Source organism: Heteronotia binoei, chromosome 15 (assembly GCF_032191835.1).
Source record: "Heteronotia binoei isolate CCM8104 ecotype False Entrance Well chromosome 15, APGP_CSIRO_Hbin_v1, whole genome shotgun sequence".
Classification (NCBI taxonomy): domain Eukaryota; kingdom Metazoa; phylum Chordata; class Lepidosauria; order Squamata; family Gekkonidae; genus Heteronotia; species Heteronotia binoei.
Genome location: NC_083237.1, coordinates 9,573,784 through 9,584,073, shown reverse-complemented (window position 1 = coordinate 9,584,073; position 10,290 = coordinate 9,573,784). Strand labels below are relative to the sequence as shown.

Below are 10,290 nucleotides of genomic sequence, written 5' to 3'. Positions count from 1 at the left end.
CAGAACCACTGTGCTCTTGCCCATTTTCCAGTCGGTATCTATCAAAACAACAGAGCAGGTGGAAAATGATATTTTGGCTCCATTTCTTCTTTTTCACAGTATTCTCAGGTACATTGTCTTCTTTTGAATACAGAGAACTGTGAGATATTGGGTGCTATATGCAACAGGTCTCTTTAAAATGTCTGTTCTTTCCAGGTGTTCAATCGGCGGTCCAGCTGGTGGAATCTGGAGGGGATGTTAAAAGGCCTGGAGACTCCCTCCTCCTCTCCTGTCGAACCTCTGGGTTCACCTTCAGCAGCTACTACTTCGACTGGGTGAGACAGGCTCCTGGAAAGGGTCTGGAATGGATTGCCCATATAGGTACTTACTCAAGTCCCATTAGTTACTCGGATTCAGTGAGAGGACGTTTCACCATCTCCAGAGATGATTCCAACAGCCTGCTGAAGTTGCAAATGAACAACCTGAAACTTGAAGACACAGCCGTGTATTATTGTGCAAGAGACACAGTGAGGGGAAATGAATCTAGAGCCAGACAAAAACCTTCTGATGATTATGAGAAGTTTCTCCAGGCTTTTAAATTTTCAGAATGCTGAACAAAAAAACCCACTAGGATATAAATCTTCATATCTCATATGGCATCACTTGTTGAGGTACATATTCTTCCTTCTAAGGTCATTCACTTTATGGGCTTGAAATAGTGTAACTTTGTTTAGGATTTTACCATTGCTGTACGATTTGAAGGAGCGTTTCCTAAGAGTAAGCCTTACTGAATAGAGCTGACAAAGATCTGAGTAGACCTGCTTTGGATTACTGTGGCAGAGTCTTAAATGGATTTAATGAATGATATTCCAAATTATCTTTTTGTGGGTGAACTGTCATCTCCAGAAGCACATATTATAAAGCCTGCATGAGCTGTGGCTCTCTGTTGGATTCAGGGTCATAGAGTGAGGGAGCTGATGAGAAGCTCATAGCCTACAGACCTTGAAACTCTTTTCATTTATTGTCACAAGGGGGTAGAAGGACTCTAAAGAATGTAAAACATCACTGGCCTAGAAAGAAGGAAAATAAATCAGATTTCCAAGTATGATGGCTTGTGGTTTCAACTGAAAGGCTGATCATTTCCTCTACCATCTGTTAGAAAGCTCACGGTGGACCAAGCCCACAAAAGTTTGACTGCCCAGGGGACCTCTGTTAAAAGCTGTGAACTACATATTCTGCTCTAACATCTGCGGAGGAAGGGCAGGATAAAAAACACTGACCCCTCCCTCAGCTTCCAATGGAAAAGTGAAAGGACCTATTGAGAATGCTTAAAATGATTGCCTCATTGTCTCTGAGAGCCATTCATAACTCATGTTGGAGGGAAAATAGGTCCATCATTCCCTACCTGAGTCATTACTTTGCTGGTCTATAGCGGCAAGACATAAAAAAGGAGGAAATGAAGAGAAAATCTGGAATTCAGAATATGGGCATGCAGGACTTTTAATAGCAGGAACTCTTTTGAATATTAGGCCATACCCCCATGATGTAGCCAATCCTCCTGGAGCTTACAGTAGACCCTGTACTATGAGCCCTGTAAGCTCTTGGACGATTGGCTACAACAGAAAAAGAAGAATTGTAGATTGATTGATTGATTGATTGATTGATTCATTTATTTATTTCGATTTATATCCCGCCCTACCCCACCGAAGCAGGCTCAAGGCGGCTCACAACATAAAACTCTAACAATAAATCAGCTTAAAATACATTAATAATTAATACAGTAAAATACATAAAAACACATTTATCAATATACCATGCTACATCTTCCCTAAAAGTCGGTTCTTCAAGTATTCCAATGTTCAGATATGCTGATGTTCATGCATTTGGATTTATACCCCGCCCTTCTCTCTGAATCAGAGACTCAGAGCTGCTTACAATCTCCTATACCTTCTCCCCCCACAACAGACACCCTGTGAGGTGGGTGGGGCTGAGAAGGCTCTCAGAGCAGCTGCCCTTTCAAGGACAACCTCTGCCAGAGCTATGGCTGACCCAAGGCCATTCCAGCAGCTGCACGTGGAGTAGTGGGGAATCAAATCCGGTTCTCCCAGATAAGAGTCCGCACGCTTCACCACTACAAACAGGCACACAGGGGTGTGTGGCCTAATATGCACAAATTAGTTTGCTCTGGGACCATTTTTCCTAAGCTAAGACAAAAATGTGTGAGCCACGGGGCTAAAACACTGTGAGCTAGCTCACACTAACTCAGCTTAGAGGAAACACTGCTTGCATCATGTGTGATGCATGCACAAAGGGTTATATATGACCACAGGACTGTGTTCTTGTGCTTTTATTCTGCAGCATATGCAAATACAGGGACAGCCTCCTTTTTAAAGCATTCTCCCTGTCCCAGCACCACCCAAAGGTAGAAACTTTGCTTCCTTACCCATTTCCAGTTGCTATCTCTCAAAACAACAAAGCAAGGGGAAATGATGTTTTGACTCCCTCTCTTTTTTTTCACAGTATCCCAAGGTAAGTTGTCTTCTTTTAAAGACAGAGATCTGTGGGATACTGGGAGCTAAATGTGAAATAGGTGTCCTCAAGGTGTCTGTTCTTTCCAGGTGTTCAATCAGAGGTCCAGCTGATGGAGTCTGAAGGGGATGTGAAAAGGCCAGGAGGCTCCCTCCTCCTCTCTTGTAGAGCCTCTGGATTCAGCTTCAGTAGCTACCCCATGAATTGGGTGAGACAGGCTCCCAGAGAAGCCCTGGAATGGGTGGCCTTTATACATAACGTCTTCGAGTCCCATTTATGATGAGGGTTCGGTGAGGCGGTGTTTCATTGTCTCCAGGGATGATCCCAACAGACTGCTGAAGTTGCAGATGAACAAACTGAAGCCTGAAGACATGGTCGTGTATAATTGTGCAAGAGGCACAGTGAGGGAAAGTGAATCTGCAGCCAGACAACAAGCTTCTGATAAACAGGAAAGATCTCTCTAGGCCAGGGGTGGCCAACGGTAGCTCTCCAGATGTTTTTTGCCTACAACTCCCATCAGCCCCAGCCATTGGCCATGCTGGCTGGGGCTGATGGGAGTTGTAGGCAAAAAAACATCTGGAGAGCTACTGTTGCCACCCCTGCTGTAGGCCTTTTAAAGTTCAGAAGGTGAACAGGATAAATTGGAAATGTGCAGGACTTTTTTCATGGAATTCTTATCCTCATCAAAACCTTCCAGAATGAGGAGATATGAGAATTGTTTTTCCTTCTGTCCCTTTGCTATTTTTATACTTAGGAAGTATGGTTTAATTTGTAATTTAATTTCCCATTCTTGTCATTTAATTTATACTCATCACCACCCCCACCCCCCACCCATGAGCTCTCTATAGACATGCTAAGCAATTCTCCATTTCCCAAATTCTGTGCAGAGTGTTTCCAAGAAGTAACACATGTAACGATTAAAGCTTCTTTAGCAGGTCAGAGGATCGGAAAGCATATTTTGAAGTGCATACGCCACATTGACACTATGCACGTGGAATTATTGTAAACTTGGATAATTGTTGCAGAGCTCTAGACATGTCCGTTGCATGATGAGTTCATGAAGAGACTGAAAATGGTTAGAGGAAATAAGAACTTAATGCAAAAATCCCAAGGAGATGAAAGGAGCAGTTGAGGGTATTTTGCCTGAAAGTCAAACCCTCCATATCAAAAGAGGGCGGTAGCAATGCCATGGTATATGAGTGAACTTTCATCTACAAAAACAAACACCGTGAAGCCTGGATGAGCTGGGGCTCCCTGTTGGATATCTGTGAGATATACCGTTCAGGGTCACAGAATGAAGTGCGAACTCATGTGGAGCTTATATCTTCTTATTCGTCGTCATATGGGGCGGCAGAAGTACTCTAGAGAATGCAGAGCAATTCTGGTCTAGAGCGAAGAAAAATAAAATGGAATTCCAAGTATGCTGACTGGTTTCAACCACAAGGCCAGTCATTTCCCCTGTCATGTGATAGGAAACTCACGTTGGACAAATCCCACAAAAGTTTAACTGCCATGGGGACTTTGTCTTTAAAGCTGTGAATCATGTAATGCTGCTCTAAGCTCTGCAGAGGAAGGGTAGAGTACATTGTTCCTTCCCCCAGTTTCCAAAAAGGGATGGAACAATTTAGAATGCTTAAAATTATTCATCCCTTAATGAATTAATTACCCCCTATCTCCAAGATCCATTCTTAACTCATGGTGCAGGGAAAAAATAGATCCAGCATACCCTATCTGGGTCATTACATTACTGGGCTATAGAGGCAAGACACAAAAATGGAAGAAATGAAGAGAAAACCTGGAATTCATCTCCAAAAAACCACATGCCATAAGGCCTGGATGACCTGGAGCCACCGAATGGGTGTTTGTGAGATGCCGTTGAACCACAGTCCATGTCAGAACCTATGGTCTTGAATGGAAAAAGTCTGTCCTCATCTCATTGATTATAACCATGAATGACGGGTCACACCCCAAAATGGACAACATGTGAGGAGAAGTGACCGTGCAGATAACAGAAATGAACAAGCAGAGAAGATTGTCTCTGATGCTGTGAGCCAATAAGACAAAGTGGGGGAATTTCCAGGATCCTATGAACCGCTTAGTATGGGATCCCCTAGAAACATGAAAAGAAGGGAAGATTGTGTAGTATAGCCTGATCTTCTCACATCCCAGAAGTTAAGCAGCACCAATACATGGATGGGGGAACACCAAGACAAACTCTGTAGAAGAAGGCAGTGACAAACCACCTTTGCTTCTCACTTGCCTCAGAAGATTCTTGCTCCGATGTGACTTGAGGGCAGTTAAATATGTGTTACTACTATCTCTTCCCACTGAGACCCCAATATGCAAAATGAAGAGCACTTCCGCTTCTTATTTAAACCATCAATCCCCCCATGGTGTCACACTCTCCTGCTAAGGTGCATAGAGTTCACTGGAGAAACATCCTACCATCTGCTATGCCATCCTTATTACCAATATTCCTTGCACTGGCTGCCTTCCCATGTATGTATAAAGGCATTTCAATTCTTTTTGTCACTCAGTTTGGATTTTGTATAACAATCATAGCCTTTTTTTTTTTCAATTTCTCCCCCAACCAGGTGCCACCTCACAGGTGGTTCTGACCCAGTCAGAATCTGTGCTGAAAAAACCTGGAGAATCTCATCAGCTGACCTGTGCCACCTCTGGGTTTACTCTTAGCAGCACCTGGATGAACTGGATCCGGCAGAAGCCTGGGAAAGGATTGGAATGGCTTGTTTACTACCACAGCCCTGGCAGCGAATATTATTCCCCTGCAATTAGAGGGAGATTCACAGCCTCAAAGTCTGGCTCCAACTTCTACCTGCAAATGAGCAGCCTGAAAGCGGAGGACACAGCTGTATATTATTGTGCAAGAGACACAGTGAGAGGGATCCTAGCAGAGCTCAGACAAAAACCCTTCGTTTACTGCATTAAGTTTGGAGAGAAGGCACCAGAAGGGGGCACCAGGCAGCCACAAGCTAACAGCTGAAACAGCAGCAGGCAGGACCCTCCCCTGAGGAAAGAAATCACACTGATAGTCAAAAACCCTCCACTGGGTTGCTCCAGAGACTTCACCTCAAAGGGCTTAGAATGATGTAACCCTGTTTAGGATTGCTTCTTTGTGGACATTCTGTAGGACACTTTCCTGGAAGAAGACCTGAATATTCTGCTGAGTAGACCCGATTAGGACTGCTATGCCTGGGGCTTGAATAAGTTTAGTCAATGGACATCTCAAATTGTCCTTCAAAAAACAAACAAAACCCTCACAATGTCCAGGATTCGCTAAGCAAAAGGAATGATTTATAAAGAATTCTTAACATCCTCACAAATTCTTTGTGGGAGTTCATTGTCCTTGAAGTATTTATTTATTTTTATTATATTTGTATCCCACCCTCCCCTTACGGGCTCTGGGCAGCTAACAACAGTTAAAAACAACATATCATTAATAATATAAGCACAATAAAATAATTAAAATAATTACATACAGTTTCCAACAATTTCAGATTGCAATCCCTAAGATCCAAGATGGCGTCATTTCCAGTTTACATTTAGTATGTTTGTATTATAAGTAATATCCTAATTGTCAGATTCAATTCGGTTTGAATTTATTGGATTAAATGTGAGCATCTTTCATTATTTTCAAGGGTTTCATGCATAAGAGATTACTAGTGTTGCCGCAACAGTCCACAGTCTGACAGTGACCATTTGTCTCAAATTACATCCAAATCCTTGAGAAAGAAGAGATGCTCTTCTATTATGGTGTTTCTTTTTATAGGGGAAAAGACACACTGAGATCCCCTACCTTCTTGAGAGTAAATATCTAGGCCAGTAAGAGGGTTACCCATTTTGATGTTGTGAAGACTATTGATCTTTAGAAAGAGTGGAGCAACAACTTCTGTTTAAAACCTTTCTTCTTCCCTGAAATTAGATAACCATTCCCAAACTGCTGTATCTGTGCATTATATTTTCAATTAGTCCTTACCATATATCTGCCTTCCTTTCAAATATCTGGCAATCAAAATGGCTCTTTACTTATATGTGAGAAGGAATTCTGTGCTGTCACCCAGGTCACGGGTGATGTGTGTTCAAAGAGGTACAGATTCCCACACAGGGATGCTTTCTTGTGCTTTTATCCTGAGACACATGCAAATGCAGGGACAGTTTCCTGTTTAAAGCATCCTGTTACTCTTCCCCTACCCCAGCAGCACTCAGAGGCAGAACCTTTGTGTGCATGCCCACTTCCCAGTTAATATCTATCAAAACTACAGGGCAAAAATGATATTTTGGCTCCATTTTTTCTTTTTCACAGTATTGCAAGGTAACTTATCTTTTTAAAATACAAAGAAATGTGACATATGAGGTGCTGATGTACAAGGAGTCTCTTAACATATTCATTCTTTCCAGGTGTCCACTCAAAAGTCCAGCTAGTGGAAACTGGGGGAGATATGAAAAGGCCTGGGGGCTCCCTCCTCCTCTCGTGTCAAGCCTTTGGATTCAGCTTTCGTGACTATACCATGAACTGGGTGAGACAGGCTCCGGGAAAGGGTTTGGAATGGGTGGCGTACATTGATACAGCCTCAACTCCCATTTATTACTCGGATTCGGTGAGGGGACGTTTCACCATCTCCAGAGATGATTCCAACAGTCTACTGAAGTTGCAGATGAACAACCTGAAACCTGAAGACACAGCCGTTTATTACTGTGCCAGAGACACAGTGAAGGGAAGTGAATCTGCCACCAGACAAAAACCTCATGATGATCAGAACTCTTGCCAGGCCTTTAACGTTCACAATGGAGAACAGATAAATGAAAAGTGTGTAAGTCTTCTTCCGATTGCACATTTCACAGTGTCCCACAGCCGCATATTATTGTGCAAGAGGCACAGTGAGAGGAAGTGAATCTGCAGCCAAACAACAAGCTTCTGATGATCAGGAGTTATCTCTCTAAGTCTTTTAAATTTCAGAAGGTGAACAGAATAAATTGGAAGTGTGCAGGGGGGTTTTTTGTAAAAAAAGCCCAGCAGGAACTTATTTGCATATTAGGCCACACCCCCTGATGCCAAGCCAACCGGAACTGCATTACTAGGTGTTCCTGCAGCAAAAAAAGCCCTCATACGTGCTAACTGCCCACAGACTGTCAAGATTCTGTGATATCTGATCGTGATAATTCTTGTCCTCATCAAAACCTTTCAGAATGAGGAGATGTAAGAATTGTTTTTCCTTCTGTATCTTTGCTATTTTTATGCTTAGGAACAGGAGTAGAATTCTAACCAGAGCTCTTTTGCATATTAGGCCATATACCCCTGAGGTAGCCAATCGTTCAAGAGCTTACAAGGTTCTTTTTTGTAAGCTCTTAGAGGATTGGCTATATCAGGGGGCGTGGCCTGATATGCAAAGGAGCTCCTGCTAGAATTCCACCTCTGCTTAGGACGTATGCTTTCATTTATACCCATCATTCCCCTTCCCCCATGAGCTCTCTATAGACATGCTAAGCAATTGTCCATTTCTCAAATTCTGTGCAGAGTGTTTCCATGTAACTATGAAAGCTTCTTTAACAGGCCAGAGGATTGGAAGGCAACTTTTGAAGGACATACGCCACATTGACACTATGCATGTGGAATTATTTTAAACTGGGGTAATTGTTGCAGAAGAGCCCCGTGGTGCAGAGTGGTAAAGCTGCAATACTGCAGTCGGAGCCCTCTGCTCATGATCTGAGTTCGTTCCCAGCAGAAGCTGGTTCAGGTAGCCGGCTCTAGGTTGACTCAGCCTTCCATCCTTCCGAGGTTGGTAAAATGAGTACCCAGCTTGCTGAGGGGAAAGTGTAGATGACTGGGGAAGGCAATGGCAAACCACCCCATAGGTCCGGCCCCTTTCCAGCCAAGCCGGCATCGCCGGCGTTCAGGCTGGGGGCAGTCTTTGCCCCCTCAGAAGGAGGGAGCAGAAGATTGGCAGCCCCGGTGCATCCGGGTGCTTCTCTGGGCGCGGTGTCAGGGCTATATAAGCCCCAGCCCTGCCCAGAGCCACACAGTTTGATTCGGGCTCTCTGCCCGCCCGCCCTCCCTTTTTGGCAGTACAGGTTTCAACCGGTCGCCTTATTAGGGGCCAGGTAGGAATTTTTTCATCTTCACAGAATTGGCCCATGTGGAGTTGTTTTTTGCCTACCTTGTACTGCCTTGTAGTGTTAGGGTTTGTTAGCTGGAGTTTTTGTTTGGTCGCAGGCTGGAGGATGTATTGGCCACAGGGTTTCAGGGAAGCACCTAGGGCCTAGCACCAGGTGTGCAGGTGGTCTGTATGAACCGCAGATGGGCTACACGGCTCAGTGCGGGGAATGCAGATCATGGGAAAAGCCTCACCTGGGTGGATCTTTCCATGGGGGATCGATGCTAGCCCAGGTGGAGAATGGCTTGGGGCCTGGCTGCTCAGCAACAACCCGAATACGGCGGGCTTGTGCTGGGGGCAGGGTGGCTCGCCCTCAGGACAAGGCGGGGTCAGGGGGTGACCCCAGGGCTTGTCCTTCTAGGCCTCATCCCTGCCAGTTATAGGTTTGATAAGTTCTTCAATAAAGCGGCCCGGTTTTACACCCAACACACTGTGTCTGCCTCTTCATTCCGACTGGGGGGGGGGAAACTCTGCTGTGAAAACGTGAAAGCATCGTCACCCCAGAGTTGGAAACGACTGGTGCTTGCACAGGGGACTACCTTTACCTTTTTAATTGTTGCAGAGGTCTGGAGATGATCGTTTCATGAAGAGACCGAAAGCCGTTAAAGAAAATAAGAACTTAATGCAAAAATCCCAGGGAGATGAAAGGAACAGTTGAAGGTATTTTGCCTGAAAGCCAAACCCACTACATCAAAAGAGGCCAGTAGCAATGCCATTGTATGTGAGTGAACTTTCATCTACAAAAACACACACCATGAAGCCTGGATGAGCTGGGGCTCCCTGCTAGATATCTGTGTGATACACCATTCAGGGTCACAGAGAGAAGAGGGAGCTCATGTGGAGCTTATATCTTTTCATTCATTGCCATATGGGAGTACTCTAGAGAATGCAAAACAATTTTGGTCTAGAGCGAAGAAAAATAAAATGGATTTCCAAACATGCTGACTGGTTTCAACTGCAAGGCCAATCATTTTCCCTGTCATGTGATAGAAAACTAGAATTGGACCAATCCCACAAACATTTAACCGCCCAGGAAACTTTGATATAACCATGCATGCTGCTTAAGCTCTGTAGAGGAAGAGCAGAGTAAAAACATTGTCCCTTCCCCCAGTTTCTAAAAGTGAACGGAACTATTTAGAATGCTTAAAATTATTTAAAGGTAAAGGTAGTCCCCTGTGCAAGTACTGAGTCATTACCAACCCATGAGGTGATGTCACATCCTTTTTATGGGGAGGTTTGTCATTGCCTTCCCCAGTCATCTACACTTTACCCCCAGCAAGCTGGGTCCTCATTTGACCAACCTCAGAAGGATGGAAGGCTGAGCCAACCTTGAGCCGACTACGTGAATCCAGCTTCCGCCAGGATCAAACTCAGGTCACGAGCAAAACTTAGACTGTAGTATTGCAGCTTACCACTCTGTGCCATGGGGCTCCTTTAAAATTATTTACTTATCATCTAATTATTTAATTAGAATAATAGCATCATAGAGTTGGAAGGGACCTCTAGGGTCATCTAGTCCAACCCCCTGCACAGTGCAGGAAACTCACAAACACCTCCCCCTAAATTCACAGGATCTTCATTGCTGTCAGATGGCCATCTAGCCTCCGTT

The 10,290-nt window shown here is 44.3% G+C and overlaps 1 gene segment (V, D, J or C); it reads left to right on the top strand.

Moving 5' to 3' along the window:
* On the top strand, positions 1 to 593 carry LOC132584683 (Ig heavy chain V region 3-like). The segment is given in 2 exon segments: positions 1 to 108; positions 196 to 593. Coding segments are annotated over 2 exon segments (441 nt in total).
* Positions 594 to 10,290: the final 9,697 nt, after the last annotated feature.